Source organism: Globicephala melas, chromosome 1 (genome assembly GCF_963455315.2).
Source record: "Globicephala melas chromosome 1, mGloMel1.2, whole genome shotgun sequence".
NCBI lineage: Eukaryota > Metazoa > Chordata > Mammalia > Artiodactyla > Delphinidae > Globicephala > Globicephala melas.
In genome coordinates, this window is record NC_083314.1 from 50342558 (window position 1) to 50363460 (window position 20903).

The 20903-nt window shown below is 42.2% G+C and overlaps 1 protein-coding gene across 1 annotated transcript; it reads left to right on the forward strand.

Moving 5' to 3' along the window:
- The first annotated feature begins 926 nt into the window (after window positions 1-926).
- NPHS2 (NPHS2 stomatin family member, podocin) lies at window positions 927-19227 on the forward strand. Its single transcript, XM_030875331.2, has 8 exons — window positions 927-1230; window positions 5111-5214; window positions 8665-8737; window positions 10330-10412; window positions 12771-12974; window positions 15908-15963; window positions 17304-17382; window positions 18435-19227. Exons 1-8 carry the CDS (start codon window positions 957-959, stop codon window positions 18711-18713), a joined length of 1152 nt encoding a protein of 383 aa, XP_030731191.1. The 5' UTR covers window positions 927-956; the 3' UTR covers window positions 18714-19227.
- The last annotated feature ends 1676 nt before the right edge of the window (window positions 19228-20903 follow it).

Here is a 20903-nt window from a genome sequence, read left to right on the forward strand (position 1 = left end):
TTTCCTCAGATGCAGGTGGGGCAGCTACCCCAGTTTGCTGCTGGATGGAGCATGGCCAGTGAACCTTAAAAAAGCAACACTCCTGCCTTCATCAAAGAAGCATGGGAACAGAGCCTAGCCAAGGACAAAAGTGTTCCTTTCCTAAAACAGAAGTTAAATCAGATCCCTTCCCTTTTGATTCTTCAAGAAGTAACATCATCAACAGGCTTAAGCATTAGTAAAAATAATAATAAATTAGTAAAAATAAAGAAATATACATAAGAGAGAGAGAAGAGGTCTGGAGGGAGGGAGAGAGAGAGAGAGAGAGAGAGAGAGAGTTCTGGGAGAATTTTCCTCTCCTTCCCCCTTTTAAAACCTAAATGTTCCCAGGAGTAGTCAGTCAACACCTTTACCAGTGAAAATCTCAGCAGAAAGAGTAGGGCCAGGATATAAAATAAATTAGGAGAAAGAGGAAAGGTAACCTTGGGAAGATCTTAAGGGGGAAGACGGGGTTGCTTGGGGAGAAGTTTCTAATTTTACCTTAAAGTTACCCTAACTGGACGACCTTTTCTTTCCCGTAAGCTCTTTAGTCTTAAGCGAGGACCACATACCCCATTCTATACGATATTTACAAATCATAAAGCAAAATGCCATCGCACCTTCAGCGGTTTGCGGGCCTCCGTAGTATTTCAGCTCAAATTTTCGTCTCTAGAAACACATTTTAAAACGCCATAAATTGGCACATGGGTTTTCACAAAAACTCAGTGTTGAAGGTGGCACCAAGTCTCAGGGGTGGCGCGCCCTGTCCACAGCTCCCCTGAGAAACGGCTGCCGGGTTTCACCCCGAGCAGAGCCCCGCCTGCCCACCGCCCAGGTCCCGCCCCCGCCCAAGGTCATTATAGCCCCCCCGGGACGCGCCCCGCATCCCTGCCAGCGACTTTGCAGGAACGGCGCTCCTGGATTCGGTCGTTCTGAGGATGGAGAAAAGGGCTCGGAGCTCCTCCAGAGAGGCCCACGGGAGAGGCAGCGGGTCCGCCCACAAAGAGAACAAGAGGGCGAAGGCCGAGAGGGGCGGCAGAGGCCGCGGGCGCCGGGACGCCGGGCCGGAGCAGCCGGCCCTCGGGCGGGCAGGGAGCCCGGGTGAGCCCCGAGCGCCTGCAGCCACCGTGGTGGACGTGGATGAGGTCCGGGGCTCTGGCGAGGAGGGCACCGAGGTGGTGGCGCTGCTGGAGAGCGAGCGGCCCGAGGAAGGTACAGCGGTCAGGCTGAGGCCCCGGGAGGGGGTGCGGCCTTTCCAAGTGGTACCCAAGGGATGTCAATTAAGGTGCAATGAGGCACCGCACTGAGAGCTTCCGAGGCCAGAGCAGCCTGCTGGACCTGCTCAGCTTCCCAGGAAATGAAAGACGCGAGATAGGACCCACCGACCCCTCAGTGGTGGAGACCAAAATGCATCAGAGGAAATACAAATAACATCAGCTAAATACCACTGTTCTCAGGGGTCAGCCAAGGATGGGAGGTGGGAGGGAGTGTGATCCAGGTTGGGGACCAATTAACATGGTTCAGGGCAACTATGTAGTTTATTCTCCTCTCCTCATCAGACTTTCCTAAAAGTATTTTACACTTTGCAGTGATCATACTTTCTAAAAAGTAGAGGCAGCAGAGCCAAGTAGAGAAAAGCTAGATCTCAGTTTGAGTCTTAGCTAACTCTTTGATCATAGTCAGGGACTTAACCATGTATCAAATGGGGACAGCAATAGTACCCACCTCAGAGGGTAATTGTGAGGATAAACTGAGATAAGACACTCAAAGCACTTATCTTGCGCAAAGCCTGGAGGGAAAGAAAAAAACACCCTTGCAAGCTAAAAGAGGCAAGTTAGACCAAAGGGAGGGAATCACAGGGAAAGGTGTCTCTTTAGCTTCTGCAGGTGAAGGAACTCTTAGGAACAAATTTATCTGCTTCCAATCCTTTCTATAATGAGTGGAAGAAAAAACTCATTACACCTTCATTTCAGGGTGAGGGAGGTTTAAAGGAAGGTAAATAAGGAATAGTGTGTTATACTACTTTCTGCTGACTATGAAATTTTAACATTTCCTGGCTACCAGCACTGCCCTATATGCTGTAGCACTGAAAGCTATGACTTGAGAAAGATTCCAGCAATTGGGATGTAGTTTGTGTTGACCATGTTAATGCTGTTTTGCCTAACTGATGCCCTTTCATAGGTCAGAAACTTCTGGTCATTAAAGGGTTATTGGATTCACTGCTACAGTAGTGCTGATGTTAGAGGTCTGTAAGTATTGTGCTTCAGACCACATCGGTGGGGTAGGGAAGGAAGGGAGCCCCATTTTTGGAGCTCCTACTGTGTGCGAGGCACATGCTAGGTGTTTTACTGAGTATTATCATTCCCGTGTCACAGATGAGAAAAAATGCTGAGAAATTAAATAACTTGCTCAAGACCTACAGGTGGGAAGTGCAGAAGCCAGCATTCCAGAATAAAACAGTCTTATTGAAAAGCCCATCCTTGCAGGGTGCTGCCCCTGATTTCTGGTCATGGTTCCAGCACTGTCACCAACTAGCTGAGGCCTTGTGGGCCTCACTCAAGTCTGTTCAGCTATAAAGTGACTAGAGCTTCAGGCCCCCCCAAGCAATGGATGAGCCCATTAAGGATGAGACACCCTTGCTGAGCCCTTGTCTGGGAGGTTTCTGTGGCTCCCAGAGGAAAGGGGAACAGACATATCAACATCCCCTCTCCTTCTCACTAGTACCACACTCCCACAGCCAGGCTACCTAAGATTTGGGAGAAACTAAGAGAAGCTTCATTTTACTGAAATGTTGAGGATTCTCAGACTGTCGTATCTCAAGGCGCTTCCTGCTTTAACATGTAGTGTTTCACTATTCACTTACACTAAACAAATTGGATATTCAAGGAACTCATTCTAAGAGAATAATATTTTGTGAGTAAAGCTTCAAGTTAGATTTGGGTATACATATTAGTTTTCTGTTCACATCCCTAACTATGGTATGAAGGAATTTTGAGGACTTTCTTCACTTATAAAATATAAATTTTGTTGGTATGTGCATTTATTTATTTTTACTTACCATGGTTACCACTGGCAAATGAAATATATTTATAAGCTAGCAAACATGGCAATAACACTGTTATTGCTCTTAGGGAAGAATATTGCAAAAACTAATATGATGTTGATAGAAACACCTCTCCCAAAACTGCATCTCCCAGAGTAGGTTGCATGAGAAATAAATTCCATAGAACATGAAATTGCTTGGAGAAGATATCGCCTGGTCAAACGTTTGGGAAATACTAGGTTAAACAAAGCAAAGAATGCTTCTTTGCTGCAGGGATTCTCCTAGCTTCAATATGCCAGTGACTATTGGGAAGCTCCAGGAGTGGGATACAGTACACAATATTTCCTAAACTTGTTTGCTCCAGGAACACTTGCTTTGTGGAGCACCCTGGAGGATTAGTGTTCCGTGGGACACCATTTAGGAACTGCCATACATTGGCATTTAGCACTGAATTTGGTTTTGTGCTGGTGCAGCTTGTATATCTGCCCTCTTCGAGTAATCTGCACATCAATTTGGTGATGACCTTTCCAGTTATTTTGCAAGCATGGAAATCAAATTTTCAGGCCTACTAATTAGTTATCCATTTCCTTCCCATCCCTTAAAAATAGACTTTTCACCATTTCTAATTTTAGTCACCTATTCCTCTATAAGATTTTTAAACTGACAAATAGTATCCCTTTGGCCAGTTTTCTAGTACCTGTGGATTAAAATTCTTGAGATTTCTATAACCATTACATTTAAATCATTTTCAGTATCCACTTCTCCTTCCTTCCTACATTCAACAAGTATTTATTGAGCACCTGTATGTGTCAGGCACTATTCCAGTCCTGGGACACGGTTTAAACAAGACAAGGCCCCAAGAAGCTTATGTCCTTGAGACTGAATTTTCCCTGATACCATTTCATTTATCACCCAAGCAACCTGGATGGCCTGAACTCCAGTTCCATATCACTTTTTTATAGGCACAAATGGGCTAATATTACCCCATATAGGTGATTTTCAAAGACTGTCTAAAGATCCACACCTGAAGCCAAAGGGGCTCTCATGGAGGAATTTCAGATATTGGGGCAAGTGGTAGATGGAGCTGTAATTTCAGGGAAGATGAACCTCTGGACACATGTGGTTTGAACCACTTCAAATAGAAGAAACTATGCAGAGAGGGACAAAGGGTCCTGTTTTTTCTCAAAATTATACTTCTAGAGGATACTAAGGAAATATCACCTAAGTATGGCTGTGTGTGTGTGTGTGTGTGTGTGTGTGTGTGTGTGTGTGTGTGTGTGTGTATGCCTTTTTGGCACATGCATATAAAAGGAGCACAGCTTCTGTCGTCTAGTTGGAAATGGATAGCTCAAAATCGTGTCTAACAAACTTGACAGCAATCTGCTTTTCACGCTGAAAAATAAAGACTTAAATGGAACCTTTGTAATGCTAAGAGCCTTTGGAACATAAATCTATTTTGTAGCAATTTTATTGATCATGTATTTTTAAGGTACCTCTTTAAGAGGGGCTCAGATAGAAAAAGTACTTTTGTAGCAGTTACCACTAGGTAAACATGAGTTTTAAATGACAACACCAGACGTGTAAAAAAACACAGTTTGGTGCTTTTATGTTTATATGTCATTTCATTCTTATGCCAGAGATATGAGCTATTCCACGAGATAGTTATTATGAAATAGTTATGCAATAGCATTTCCTTGAATAGATGAGGAAACTGAGAGGTTGTGTACCTTGCTTAAGGTCATTTGGACAGAAAATGGTGGAGCCAGAACCAGAACCCAGACCTTCTGCCCAGATTCTGTGGTTGTTCCAGTGTACCCTCCACTGCCTTTCCAGGAGCCTGCTCCACCTTCCATCTGCCCACAAAGCCCTTCACACAGACCGTGCCCTCGGCTCTGGGAACTGACCACGCTGATATCCAGCTCGTTCCTATTTCCAGCAAAGTCAGCAAACTGCTCTGACCCTAATACCAAGGACTGGACTAGAGGTGCTAGTCAGTGAATATGGTGAAGTTCCAATATAATTATTCTTTTGCTTTTTTTTTTTTTTAAGGTACCAAGTCTTCCAGTTTAGGGGCTTGTGAGTGGCTTCTTGTCCTCACATCCCTGCTCTTCATCATTGTGACCTTCCCTTTTTCTATCTGGTTCTGCATAAAGGTGAGATTCCATGAGGACCCGATAAGTAATTTCCTGGTGCCTCTCACTGACTGCACCATGTCCACTCTCATTTCTGTGTTTTGGTACGTGCTGTCTGCTCTGCATGGAATGCCTTCACTCCCACTCACCTTCCAGGAGAGCTCTTACTCTTTATACCTGCTCAGAGATAACTGTGAAGCCTTCCTTGACTCCTCCAGACTGTCATTCCCTTCCTTGTGCTCTCGTGTCATCCTACTTTCACATCAATTCTAGCAATTACCACATGTATAATATTTGTGGATACACAATCGCTGCCATTAGACTGAGAGCCCCTTCAGGACAGGAGCTATGTCTAGTTCATTGACACTCTATAACACAAAGACCAGCCCAGAAGAGGTCATGATGCCTACTCCTGACACCTCCAGGAAACTTCTCAGGCAGCTTCTATAGACCACAGATGATAATTACCTTGGGCCCACAGGTGGTTACACATGGCTGTCCCTGAAGTAAATGAAGACCTGTGTCAGTTTGGGAAGCACATACCAAGATGGAATTAGAAGTGCAAGAGATTTATGGGGTGGCATTGTCTGTGAAAGATTAAGGGGAGAGAGAATAAGAGTAGGCAGGGAAAACCTTCAGAGGATGATGCAGATCTGACACCTCTGATATGAGAAGGGGAAGGAAGGATTGGACAGAGTGCCTCAGACTGTGGGATACCTCCAAGAAAGTCTTGGCCAGACTGAAAGGGAGCTCCAGAGCAAAGTTTGCCTCATAGATGAGTCTCACAATGGGCAGAAATGGCCAAGCCCTTGTATCCCTGCCATTCTTAGTCATTGGCCAGAGCTGTCAGGGAAGAGCATGTCCTTGGCTGGAACGCTACAGATGCTGCCGGGGCTGTGGCCGATTTCACTCCCCACACAAGCTCTCCTTCCTCTTCTCCTTCGTCTTTGTGAAAGGGTGTTGGATTTTGTCAAATGCCTTTTCTTCCCCCATTGAGATGATTACATGGTATTTGCCCTTTATTCTGCCCTTTATTCATTGAATTTTGGATGTTAAATCAACTGTGTATTCCTAGAATAAGTCCCACTTGGTTATGATGTATAATCCTTTTTATATATTACTGGAGTCAAGTTGCTGGTTGTTTGTTGAGGATTTTTGCATTTATATTCATGAGAGATACTGGTCTGTAGTTTTCTTGTCTTGTGATATCACTGTCTTGTTTTGGTATCAGGGTAATACTGGCCTCAGAGAATGAGTTGGAAAGATTTCCCTCCTCTTCTATTATTTGGGAGAATTTGTGAAGAACTGGTATTAATTCCTCTTTAAATATTTGGCAGAATTTACCAGTGAAGCCATCTGGTCCTGGACTTCTCTTTGTGGGAAAATTTTAAACTACTAATTCAATCTTTTAATTCTGGGTCTTTTTCATTTTTCTTTTTCTTCTTGAGTCAGTTTTGATAGTTTATGACTCTGTAGGAATTTGTCCATTTCACCTGTTACTAATTGGTATATAGTTGTTCACAATATTTTCTTTTATAATCTTTTTTATTTCTGTAAGGACAGTAGTGATGTCTCTGTCATTCCTCTTTGACTCCTGATTTCAGCAATTTGAATCTCCTCTCTTTTCTCTTGGTCAGTCTCGCTAAGTATTTGTCAATTTTGTTGATCTTGTCAAAGAACCCACTTTTGGGTCAGTTGATTTTCTCTGATGCTTTTCTATTTTCTATTGCATTTATTTCCACTCTAATCTTTATTTTCTTCTTCCTGTTTACTTTGGGTTTACTTTGTGCTTCTATTTCCAGTACATTAAGGTAGAAAATTAGGGTATTATTTTGAGATATTTCTTCTCTTTTGTTATAGGCATTTACAGCTATAAATTTTCCTTTAAGCACTACTTTAGTTACAGTCCATATGTTTTGGTACCTTGAGGTTTTGTTTTCATTCATCTCAAAGTGTTTTGTTTTTTTTTAATAAACTTTATTTATCATTGTGTTCTGAATTTACAGCATTTTTAAAATTTATTTACTTTTTATTTATTTTTGGCTGCATTGGGTCTTTGTTGCTGTGTGTGGGCTTCTGTAGTTGCAGTGAGCCAGGGCTACTCTTTGTTGCAGTGCACAGGCTTCTCATTGTGGTGGCTTCTCTTGTTGTGGAGCATAGGCTCTAGGCACGCAGGCTTCAATAGTTGTGGCTCACAGGCTCTAGGGCGCAGGTTCAGTAGTTGTGGCACACAGGCTTATTTGCTCCACGGCATGTGGGATCTTCCTGGACCAGGCTCGAACCCATGTCCCCTGCATTGGCAGGCAGATTCTTGACCACTGCGCCACCAGCGAAGTCCCTCAAAGTGTTTTTTAATTTCTTTTGTGATATCTTCTTTGACCTATCAGTTATTTTAGAGTGTGTGATTTGATTTCCATATATATGTGAATTTCCCAAATTTCCTTCTGTTATCAATTTCTAATTTCATTCCATTGTAATCAGAGAATATACTTAGTGTGGTTTCAATCCTTTTAAATTTATTGAGTTTTTTTTATGGCCCAGCATATGGTCTGTCCTGGAGATGTTTCATGTGTGCTTGAGAAGAATATGTATTCTGCTATTGTTGGGTGGAGTTATGCATAGCTATCTGTTAGGTTTAGTTTGTTTATAGTGTTGTTCAAGTCTTTTCTTTCCTTGTTGACCTTCTGTTTAGTTGTTTTATCCATGATTGAAAGTGGGATAGTAAAGTCTCCAACTTTTATCATTGAATTGTCTATATCTAACTTCAGTTCTTTTGGTTTTTGTTTTATATATGTTGGAACTCTATTTTTAGGTACATATATGTTTACCATTGTTATACTTTCCTAACACATTGGCCATTTTATCGTTACACAATGTCCCTCTTTATCACTAATAACATTTTTGCGTGTTTGTTTTAAACTTCATTTTGTCTGATATCGGTATAGTCACTCCTACTCTCTTTTGGTTACTCTTTGTGTGGTATAGTTTTTTCTCTTTTTACTTTCAACCTATTTGTATATGTAAATAGAAAGTGTATCTCCTACAGACAACATATAGTTGGCTACAGGCTCTTCCTGAAGGGTGATCTGAGCACCTGCATGGCTGCCGTAAGGTCTGTAAATAGCTAATGAGTGATGCATGTAAAAGCTCATAATGCATCAGTCACAGCAATATACAAGATGAAATATGCTGTGACTACTTTGATTGGTGGAACCAATTATTTTTTAGATAACCATGACTCTCTGATCAAAATTCTGTCTACAGTCTCAAAAATTTTATACTTTTTCATTGGTTTCTGAAATTCTTCATTTGCTAAGTATATATTTTAGAAATGTAAGTATTAACAGAAATTTTTTCTTGGTTCTCAAAGCCAAAGATTTCTGATACCTAGGATCACTCTCACACCAGGGTCTTCTGAAGACTTCATTTTAATCTCTTGGAGTGATTCAAAAGTATTAAATTTTCCTTTAGGTTATACAGGAGTATGAGAGAGTAATTATATTCCGACTGGGACATCTGCTTCCTGGAAGAGCCAAAGGCCCTGGTAAGAATGATCTTTTTTACCCCCCAGAGACTTGCCAATTTCTTCAATCCATGCATGTTTGTAATACAGCCCTCAGATTACATGAAGTAACTTGATTCATGATCTCTTCATTTTTCAATCTGTTACTTGTAACACAGGTTATTAAGAAATTCTTCAGAGAGCATTACTACCAGGTCACAGTGACCAAAAGAGAGAGTGGATGCAAAAAGCTGAATGCCAGGGCCAGGCTGGCTGGAGTAGCAAGTAGGCTAGGACCTAAGACCAGGCACTGGTTTGAGTAGAACATGTAAGTGGTCTGAGTCCTGTGAATTCTCAGAGCAAAACTGAGCTAGTTCAGGATCCAGGGAATCAGAACACACCAGGCTAGATAGGCAAAGTTCAGCATCCAAGTAACAAATTGGCCTTCAGTTCATGGAAATTTAAGAAACATAGATTAAGCACTTCCCGTGTTTCATTGTTTAACTACAAAGGATATGAAGATGGATGAATTAAACATGGTCTCTAGTCTCTAGGACCTTAAAGTCTTACAGAGTTTGTATCCAGAAGTCCAAGCTGATTATGGGGCACAGATAGAAGTATCGTTAGTTTGAAAAGTCTAATAGTTGGGGTTTGAAGAGCTAATCCAGAAAGACATGAGAAGAAGCAAAGTCCCACTGTGCACAGATTGGAAAGGGTCCAAGTTCCAAGCCAGCTCTACAGAAACAGATAGAGAATAGACACCAGACTAGGAGACACAAATCAGTTTGAAGATTCAGAGCCAACAGATTGGTTCACACAAAAACAGAACCAGACCCTGTAGTTCCAGAACAGGGACTGCCTTGTTCTGGTTCTAGTTTTTGGTATCCTTCTCGATTGGGTCTGAGAAGGGCTAGTAGCTGGGTGGCTCCTCAGGGAGATCATGGGTGCTTGAGGTACTGCTGATTCCAACAAAGCTTTGGCTCTTGTACAAGCCTACAGTGTCCAATGGTCTCTCAGAAAATCTCAATAAATCAATCTAAAACATTGATTGCACATTGACCCTATACATTATATGGGGTGGGTGAGGACTAACTAGCCAACCAGAAGGCTGGTATCATGATGTTGCTATTCTGATTCCTTTGGGGCTCACATTTTAAGAAATACCACATGGAGGCTGCTGGCTCTAAAGTTCTTACACACACGGATTCAAGAAATAGTTTTACAGAGCACCTAAAAGGCACTAAGGCTAACGGGAATGCATAAGATGCTCTTGTTATAGAGTTTAAGTCTAGTGAAGGAGACAGATGTGTAACCCAATATCTGGACAGGTCAGCACCATGACCAAGGTGACCATACAGCCCATTTTGCTGGGGATAATCCCTGTTCATGCCTGTTGTCCTGGTGTAAGTCATAATAGTGCTCTCCTTTCACCCTCAAAAGTGCCCCAGCTTGAACAACAAATTATTTGGTAGCCTTAGTAACAACAAACACACCATGGGTGGAGGTGGGATATGGGGAGTTCTATGGGCAATTGGGGGCTAAGAAAAGCAATGCAACTTGACGCCAAAAGAGTGAACCCCAAATGGCCTCCATGCTAGCCATTCACCTGTCACTTCCCCTGCCCTCTCTTCTAGGCCTTTTCTTCTTTTTGCCCTGCCTGGATACCTACCACAAGGTTGACCTTCGCCTCCAAACCTTGGAGATACCCTTTCATGAGGTAAGCCAAGTGGTGGATTTTGCTTTCTTTCTACATTTTCCCTGGCCAAGCTACCACTTCTGGCCCAGAGGAAAATGACTATTTTTGCTCAAAAGTAGAAAAGAAAAAGAGATATGGGCTACATCAAAATTTAAAACTCCTTTACAACAAAGGACACAATCAACAGAATGAAAAGGCAACTTACAGAATGGGAAAAAAACTGCAAATACTATATCTGATAAGAGGTTAATATCCAGAATATACAAAATCTTATAACTCAACAACAAGAAAACAAACAATCCAATTAAAAATGGACAAAGGCCTTTGTGATGGTTAATTTTATGTGTCAACCTGGCTAAACCATGGTACCCAAATATTTGGTCAAATACATCTAGATGTTGCTGTTAAGGTATTTTTTTTAGATAAGATTAATATTTAAATCAGATGACTTTGAGTAAAGCAGATTGTCCTCCGTATATGGTAGATAGTATACATACTTGACCTGAATACACATTTCAGTACAGACTTGAATAGACATTTCTCCAAAGCAGATATACAAATGGCCAAAAAACACATGAAAAGATGCTCCACATCACTAATCATCAGAGAAATGCAAATCAAAAACACAATGAGATACCACCTCACACCTATCAGGATGGCTCTTATTAAGAAAAAAACAGAAAATAATAAGTGTTGGCAAAGATGTAGAGAAATTGGAACCCTTGTATACTGTAGGTGGGAAGGTAAAATGGTGCAGCTACTGTAGAAAACAGTATGACAGTTCCTCAAAAAATTAAGAATAGAATTACCATATAATCCACCAATTCTACTTTTGGGTATAAATGCCAAAGAATTGAAAGCAGGGTACTGAAGAGATGTTTGTATACCTATGCTCATAGCATCATTTTTTTTCACAATGGCCAAAAGGTGGAAGCAATCCACATGCCCATTGATGGCTGAATAGATAAACAAAATGTATATGCCGACAATGGAATAATAATCAGCCTTAAAAAGGAAAGAAATTCCGGCATATACTACAACATGGCTGAACCTTGAGAAAAGTATGCCAAGTGAAATAAGCCAGTCACAAAAAGACAAATACTGTATGATTCCATTTATATGAGGAACATAGAGTAGTGAAATTCAGAGCAACAGAAAGTGAATGATGGTTGCGGGGACTGCCGGGAGGAGAGAATGGGGAATTGTTCACCAGTTTTCAGTTTTGCAAGATGTAAAGAGTTCTGGACGCTGGTTGCCCAACAATGTGAATGTACTTAACACTACTGAATTGTGCACTTAAAAATGGTTAAGATGGTGAATTTGATGTTTTGTGTATTTTACCACAATTAAAAGTTAAATGTAGAGATAACATCTAGACTTCCCTGTTACTGATTCAGATTTATAAGCCTTTCCTAAACTGTCTCCCACTTTCAGTCTGAGGTTCTTTCTCATTCTTTCTTTTGGTAAATGGAAATGTGAATAAAAATAATATACTTTTAAAAGGCTTATTTTATATAATAAAATATAAAAAGGAGTAAAACTTATACCTAACCCTATCACCCATAGAGTTGATATTTTAGAATGTATCCTTTCAGACTTTTCTATATATGTGGTTGTAGTTTCAGACATATATATGTGTGTGCATTTGTTTGTATATATATATATCACACCATACATACTATTTTGCAACATGTCTTTTTTCACAATCTATTGTTATCACCTTTTCATATATTACCTATGTTTCTACCTCTTTGTTTTAAACAGACACACAGCATTTCATCGTATGGATTTTACTCAACTAATTGAGTAACTGGAATTTACTTAACTAATTCCCTAGTGTTGATATTATTTCTACTTTTTTTATTACAATAAGCAATACTATGAATCATATCCTTGCAGCTAAACCCTTGAAATATATCCTTGTGATTAATGTCTAAAAATGGAAATGTTGTGCACATACATCTTTTAGGGCTTTTGATATGTATCACCAAACTGCCCTCTAGATGCACACTCAATACATTTGAGCGCTTGTTTCCCAGAACATGTTGCTCTTTTAGGAGATTTTTTTGGCATCGGTTTTAAAAGACCTGATATACAATCAACTGAATGTTTTCATGTAAGAAAACTGTTCCTGATTTTTTTTTACAAAAGGATTTATAAGATTCCTTGAAATTGTGAGTTCTTTAGTGTATTTAATACAAACTCCATAATTAAAAAAAAAACACGTCTATTTTGATTAAAGGGCGAGCCAACTACTCTTTCTTCTTACCATCATCTTACGCTGAGAAAATACCCTTTGAACATATTTAGCTCCTCTATCCTCATGTGGGAAAGGAACCCAAGAATCAGGGTTGTCATCCAAATTTTTTTTCTGCCTAGGTTGTAACCAAAGACATGTTTGTAATGGAGATAGACGCCATCTGCTACTACCGAATGGAAAATGCCTCTCTTCTCCTAAGCAGTCTTGCTCATGTGTCCAAAGCGGTCCAATTCCTTGTGCAGACCACCATGAAGCGTCTCCTAGCACATCGATCCCTCACTGAAATTCTTCTAGAGAGGAAGAGCATTGCACAAGATGTAAAGGTACTTAGATGAATTTAACACCAAGTATGCTGAAGTATCCCTTTATCTTTTATTCCTTTCTTCATTGGCCATTTACTGAATCTTCCATGTGCCATGCATTCAAAGGTACCGTCCTGTAAGGAGCTGACAGTTAAGAGGTTGCCAAATTGACCCTGAGCCAATCATAGGCACCAATCTGTGCTGATTAGTCAGTCATTGCCACAGTTTTTGTTCTCAAAACAAAAAGTGGCTTTAGACTCATTGTAAAGTGCCCACATAGCACAAGGTGGTGGGGGTGGCAGCTGGCAGGGGTGGTGGGGCTGGACAGGGTGGGTTGGTGGGACACAGAGATGATAAGGAATGCATCTTGGGACCTTACAGTCTAGTTGGGGAAACAAGCAAAGTTAGATAATGATAAGTTCAAATAAGACTTTCAGATGAAAAGAGGTAAGATGTCACAGACCCTTATGTGATTCATTACCCAATCCATCACCTAGATTTGATTGAGTTGGAATGATAGGAGGGAGAGAAAAGCAAGAGCTGCCTCACAAGCAGCAGCGTCTAGGCTGCAGGCAGCAAGCTCAGCGACCTTGCCCACAACCAGGGTAGGCATCTTCACTTCTTACCAAGACAAGCTGGCAAAGGTATTCAGAAGAGAGATGAGAACAAAGCAGCATTCTAGGCAGCTGGCCAGTCGGGTGGCAATTACCACCAGTGACGGAGCCTGTCATTGAGGCCATGAGGCACCCAAGCCCAGAACTGAGTTCGGAGGCTATGACTCGAGTCTAGCTGAAGGAAGACCTCAATAGAAGGAACTAAGGATCGAAGGCATTGATAATGATTGTGCCTGATGGGGCCTGAGCAGACACAGCTGAGAAAATGAAGTATCCAAATGTTCGTGACATCTCCAATTCATCACTGATAAAACTGGGACTAGCATCCTTAGTGGAAAAAGGAAGAATTCAGGAAATAAGAGAAGCTGAAAGGAGAAGAAGTTAGAACAAGAAGACACAGGGGTGTTGCTGCTCTGGAATTTAAAAACCACTCACGTTGGGCTTCCCTGGTGGCACAGTGGTTGGGAGTCCGCCTGCCGATGCAGGGGACACGGGTTCGTGCCCCGGTCTGGGAGGATCCCACGTGCCACGGAGCGGCTGGGCCCGTGAGCCATGGCCGCTGGGCCTGCGCGTCCAGAGCCTGTGCTCTGCAATGGGGGAGGCCGCAGCGGTGAGAGGCCCGCGTACAGCAAAAAAAAAACCACTCACGTTGCTCCCCTCTGCCTTCCCTTCAGCCTCTCTTCCTGTTCATCCCTCCCCTCCAAAGGATAAAGGATAAGGTCCAGACACTTGACATTCAAGCTTGCCCTTGTTATGCTGAATTATAATTTATGTATTTACACATTTTTCTTCCCATGCCATGAACTCCATAATGTCAGGGGTCATATTTTATTCATCTTTTGTCCTCAGTACCTGGCATGGGGCTGTTACACAGCAGCCAGATACTGGGTTTTTGGATGAGCGGATAAATGACCCAACTGTTGTAGCCTCACCTCTTGCTGTCCTTCCCCCAGTGTATCTAATCCTCCAGCGGACTTAGTGTTTCTCCAGTGTTCAGTGAGTCTATGCTTCCATGCCTGCTCTTAGGCTGTTCCTCTGTACCAAATATTTCCCTTTTCCCTACAGGCAAAATCATATTGTTCTTTAAGATGTCACCTCCTCTATGAAGTCTTTTTCAACATTCCTTCCTCCCATCAACCCCCTAAATTAGTCTTATCAGGGTTCCCAATGCACTATTTATCTAGCCACCAAGAAATCATCAGAAATAAGTTAAAAAGGAAAAAGAGTATGGCCCGCATATTGCTCCATGCCCTGCCCCCCTTTCCAGAACGCACAATTCATTTTCTTCCCACTCCTGGGATGGGGAGGTGGGGAAGATGCGTGCCACCAACAGGAAGTGAAAGCACCTGTAAATGAATATCATATGGAAGAGAATATCATATGAGAGAGAGACTAAAGATTTTGGTTCTCTAATAAATGCATTTTAGAACAAATTTAGCAAATATACCATCTCTATTATTTCCCATTGCTTCTGTAACAAATTACCGCAAACTTGACGGCTTAAACCACCACCAATTTAACCTTACAGTTTTTTTAAAAAAATATCTATTTATTTATTGGCTGCATCGGGTCTTAGTAGCGGTGCGCAGGCTCTTGGTTGTGGCGCACGGGCTTAGTTGCCCTGCGGCACATGGGATCCTAGTACTCTGAACCCGCGTCCCCTGCATTGGAAGGCGGATTCTTTACCACTGGACCACCAGGGAAGTCCCAACCTTACAGCTTTGAAGGCCAGAAGTCCAAAAGAAGTTTTACTGGGCCAGAGTCAAGGTGTCAGTCAGCAGGACTGGTTCCTTCTGGAGGTTTTGAGAGGAGAATTCATTTCCTTGCCTTTTTCAGCTTCAGGTGACCACCTGCATTCTTTAGATCATGGTCCCTTCCTCCATCTTAAAAGCACAGCACTCCAACCTCTGCTTCCATCATCACACCACCTTCTCCTCTTCTGTAGCCAGATGTCCCTCCACTTCCCTCTTATAAGGACACTTGCAGTTGCTTTTAGGGCCCACCAGCAAGATCCAGGATAAACTCCCCATTTTAACAGCCTGGAACTTAATTGCATCTGCAAAGTCTCTTTTGGGGTAACACTCACAGGTTCCAGGGATTAGGGCATGGATGTCTTTAGGAGCCATTAGTCAGCCTACCACACCATCTTTAATTCCACAAATATTTGTTGAGTGGCACTGTGCAAATTAAACAACTTTTGCAAGGCCCTATAATGTTAAAACAAAACAGGGAAGTACATAATGAGAAATGTGCTTTCTCAGTGCAATGGCCATCGGTGCATAGGGGTGCTCTCCTCCCACCTGGAGGTTCTTACTGACATCTAAACTCTTCCCTCCACAGGTTGCCTTGGATGCAGTGACCTGTATTTGGGGAATCAAAGTGGAGAGAACAGAAATGTGGGTAGGAAATTAACCAGGAAGAACAATATGATAAAGGGAGATATTTAGGTTTTATTCAAAACTTCTATTTGAAAAATTACTTTCATTGAATGAGTTCTGTAGCCATATTGGCATAAATTTGGAAGAAAGAAAAAAATTTACCTATTATCTCATAGCCATAACATAACCACTGTAACATCTGGGCAAATTACTTTCATATTTCTATGGATTTAAACATTTTTAAAAGATAAAATTCACATAACATAAAACTCACCATTTTTAACCATTTTAAATTACAACTCAGTGGTTTTTAGTATATTCACAGAGTGATGCAACCACCACTACCATCTAATTTCAGAATATTTTTATCATCTACAAAAGAAAGTCTGCATCCACTAAGCAGGAATTCTTCATTGCCTCCTCAACCCCTAGCCCCTGACAACCACTAATCTACTCTCTGTCTCTCTGGATTTGGCTATTCCAGGAATTTAATATAAATATTATAATCACACAATCCGTGGCCTTCTGAGTCTGGCTTCCTTCACTTACCTTAATGTTTTCAGCATCCAACCATGGTGTAGCATGAATCAGTACTTCATTCCTTTCTATGGTCGAATACTATTCTATTGTGCAGCTGGCTATACCACATTTTGTTTATCTACTCATCAGTTGATGGACATTTGGGTTGTTTCCACTTTGGGACCATTATGAATCATGCTGCAATGAACATTCATGTGCAAGTTTTTGTGTGAACGTGTTTTCACTTCCCTTGGGTATATACCCAGGGGTGGAATTACTGGATCATATGGTAACTCCATATTTAACTTTCTGAGGAACTGCCCATTTTTCTATCTATGTATTTTTTTATAGTTACAATCAGGGGGAAAATACAATTTTGTATCTTTCATGCAATACATTAAGTATTGTTCTCATTTGGTCAGTTCTACCCTTTTCAAAATCAGTTCTCCTTATAAACTTAGATGACTTCCCTCATTATTAATAGTACGGCTCTTCGAGGCTGTTCTTCATTATTGAAATTTAACAGCCGGGATTTAGATTAAACTTTAAGTGGGAAAATGTTCGTAGTATATCAACACAAAATTTGTTTCACTTGTAAAGAGAAAACCATAACTCTACTATAGCATCAGTGATAAGAAAAATCAGCCTTTGAGGCACTGCCCTGAAGCTGCTCTTCCCTGCCCACTGTCTGCGCAGAGGTCGGAGGCCACACACGCTGCTAAATCAGGATTCGCTGTGTGTCATGAAATGACAGCAGGGAAGGTGGCAGGTCTGTACGAAAGCTCCGGCTGCTAAAAGCAGTGCTGCACACCTACCTACCCATGCCCTTTCTCTTTCAGTAAGGATGTGAGGCTGCCAGCCGGGCTGCAGCACTCGCTGGCGGTGGAGGCCGAAGCACAGAGACAGGCCAAAGTGCGGGTGAGCCAGCCCTGAGCAGGCCGTCCTCCTGCACGGCTGCTCCTTGAGGATCCCCAGAGAATCCAAAAGAAGGCCTCCTCGTGGAGAACATTTCCCCTTCGCTCCTCACCTATTCATCCAGGCGCTGGGGGGAATCTGGCTCGTACCCACACCACTCTATTAAAATTGCTCTCCTCAAGTGTGTTAACAGCCTCCTAACTGACCAACGTAAGGTCTCTTTTCCTGTTACTCCCTCTCTCTGAAGTTATTGGTAACAGTGACCTGCTCCTTGAATCTGGCCTTCTCCCTCTCTCCCTAAAGGCATCTCCCCGTGCTCCATCCCTCTTCTCTAGCACTGGCATTTTTCCCTGGGTAATATCAGTCACCTGTCACCTCTAGGTTAATGACACCCCGACCTGTATCCCTAGCCCTGCACAAGCTCTGGAGGGACAACCACGATCAGGGCCCAATTCCCTCAACGCCAGAGCTGAGAGAAGGCTGTGCTACTCATAGCCTCTACTCAGGCATGCCAGGGAGAAGGTGTGGCTGCCGGCCGCTCCTGAGGATTGAGGTGTGGGCGGGAAGGGTGTTGGGAAGAGAAAATGAGGACTGGAGGGGAGGTGGATTTCCCTTAAAGAACAGAACGTAGGTAAAGAAAAACCCCTAACTATGTAAGAGGGTGGATGACTTTGGAGCTTTGGTGGAGGAGGAAGGCAGTCCTCTGGGCAGAGTTGCTTCTGGATCTCTGAGTCCAGTGCCCTTTGCCCACTTTAAGGCGACACCTTTCCTCTAAATGGCAAAATCCTACTACTCTTCCAAGGCCCACCAGACATAGTAACTCCCCTAACACTTCCTCTATACTTGTCATGGCCCTTAAAAACTTCTACCCTAAATTACAATTAACAGTGTAATCTCTCTGCCTAAATCAAGATCCTTAAGAACAAAAGATAGTCTGCTCACCTGTCACACAGTAGATACTAGTGCTTGTTTGTTGAGTCACGCTAAGTAGGATTAAAACCTTCATGGAGCGAAGAAGAAAAATCACTTTGCTTTTCTTCACATCCCTTGTCTAGATGATCGCTGCGGAAGGGGAGAAGGCTGCGTCCGAGTCCCTGAGGATGGCAGCCGAGATTCTATCAGGCACTCCAGCTGCTGTTCAGCTTCGGTACCTCCACACCCTGCAATCCTTGTCCACAGAGAAACCTTCCACAGTGGTTTTACCTTTGCCATTTGACTTGCTAAATTTCCTGTCTTCTCCAAGCAGTAGAACTCAAGGAAGCATCCCTTTACCAAATCCTTCCAAACCTGTTGAGCCACTGAACCCTAAAAAGAAAGACTCTCCCATGTTATAGGAGGAAACAAGGATAATGTGACTGCAAAGAGGGCTGCCATATAACAGCTACAGCCCTAAGCAAGGCCCTCTGTCCTCACTTCCTGCCCTTTGGTTGCCATGTGGAATGCCCTTGGAATGTATGAAGTCACAATGCAGCAACACACGAGAAGACAGTGAAATCATGTAATGACAGAGAAGCCATATAACATGCTTAGGTGGATCATCTAATCAGAGTAATTATGGGAAAGAGCTTTAGCCAGCATTCTACTTTGGAAAGAATTTTGAGTCTATATGTGGCTAAATTTTGACTTCTGAAGATGTAGTTCAAACGTCCTTTTCTCTGTATGCCCTCTGGTCCCTTTGGCAAGGTCTTTGTTGCTCCCACAGCCCTTTCTACATGTCCCTATCATTATGCTTATCACACTCTGTTGTAATCTTGAGATGAAGGCTTCTCTCCAACTCTCCATGCAAGTGACACTTCCGTGTTTCTGAGTGAATGAAAGAAAAAGAGATGTACTTGGGCTGGATATAAAATTTACACCTAATTAAAGAACTTAAAAGGAATTATTTTTATAGAGACTCTTTTTTTTAAATAGAGAAATAAAAGGACAAAAACATTTATCTGGTATATGTGGCTTAAAATCTGAGGAAGCATCACTATAAATATGGGGCTGATGTATTTTCAGGGTTGGCCCATACCCATCCCAGTGTACTGGTTTATTGGAGTTAAGGTAGCATCAAGGGTTGCTGGTCACTTTTCACCCCCACATGGATGGTTCCTGATTTCAGGTTGGCAAATATTGGCAAGAGCAATGAAGGAGGAGGTAGGGCCATGCTGGTTCAGGCATAACCAGAAGCAGGAACAGAACAATAAGTGAATGCCAGGGTAGTAATGCAACAAGGGCCTTTATGACCCTTAATAATTCCTTTTAGCAAGGTTCTTTTTGTCAAAGGCAGATTTGCCTATATATCTGAGTGTCTGTGGTATCACCCATTGGTTGGTCTCCTCTGATGTCTGTCTCTAGTCAACATTTAAATTGCTCATTACCTTGCAGAGGCACCTTCCAGATCTGCTTGAGTAGTCTACGGTATCTTTAGGTACTTCCCAGCTGTTAAGGTAGGAGGGCTTAATGGGAAAGAATAATGGGGATAAGCTGCTATGAAACTGTGTGCTAGGTGAAAGGGTATAATGAATAGTCAAAGGCAAATTCTTCAGAGACCAGTTAGGTGAGTTGATAGTGTTGTCCACAAGGTCCTAGCAGCAGAAATCTTCTCTTGAGACCCAGGTGCTGTATTCCAACTGGTTACTGATCTTGAAATGATAGGTAGAGGACAAACTGAACAGTATAATCCAAATCTAGGATACATACTAGGGATACATACAGTTTTTCGCTGGAAATTTACAGAGTGGCAGTGTCTGAGTCAGTTCAGGCTGCTATAACAGAATTCCATAGACTGGGTGGTTTATAAACCACAGAAACTTATTTCTTGCAGTTCTGGAGCCTGGAAAGTATAAGATCAAGGTGCCAGCAGATTTGGCATCTTGTGAGGGCTCACTTCCTGGTTCATAGCCAGCCGTCTTCTCACTATATCCTCACATGGCATAAAGGGGAAGAGAGTCCTTGGGGGTCTCTTTTATAAAGGCACTAGTCCCATTCACGAGGGCTCCACCATCATGACCTAATCACCTACCAAACACTAATACCATCACCTCCTAATACCATCACACTGAAGGTTAGGATTTCAACATATGAATTTGGGGGGTGGGGTGGGAGGAGGACACAAACATCCAGTCTATTGCAGGCTGTAAGCTGATAAAAGGGATAACATATTCTAACTTGGTATTGGAGTACACCACAACCAAACAACATGGTTGTAAGAGTGGAACAAGTCTATGACAATGGTATTCCAGGGCATTTGGGGATTGACAGTGACTCTGGTCTAGACCTGCATTTATTGCGCAGGCATGTGACTTAAGGGCTGGTGTACTGCAGGTTGTTGGACTCCAAATCACCAGAAAGAGGTCATCCTTTTTTATAGGACTAGAACAAATAATCCTAAAATTTACATAGAACCACAAAAGACCCAGAATTGCCAAAGCAACCCTGAGAAAAAAAAACAACACTGGTGGCATAACCCTCCCAGACTTCAGACTCTACTATCAAGCTCCAGTAATCAAAACAGTGTGGTACTGACACAAAAATAGACA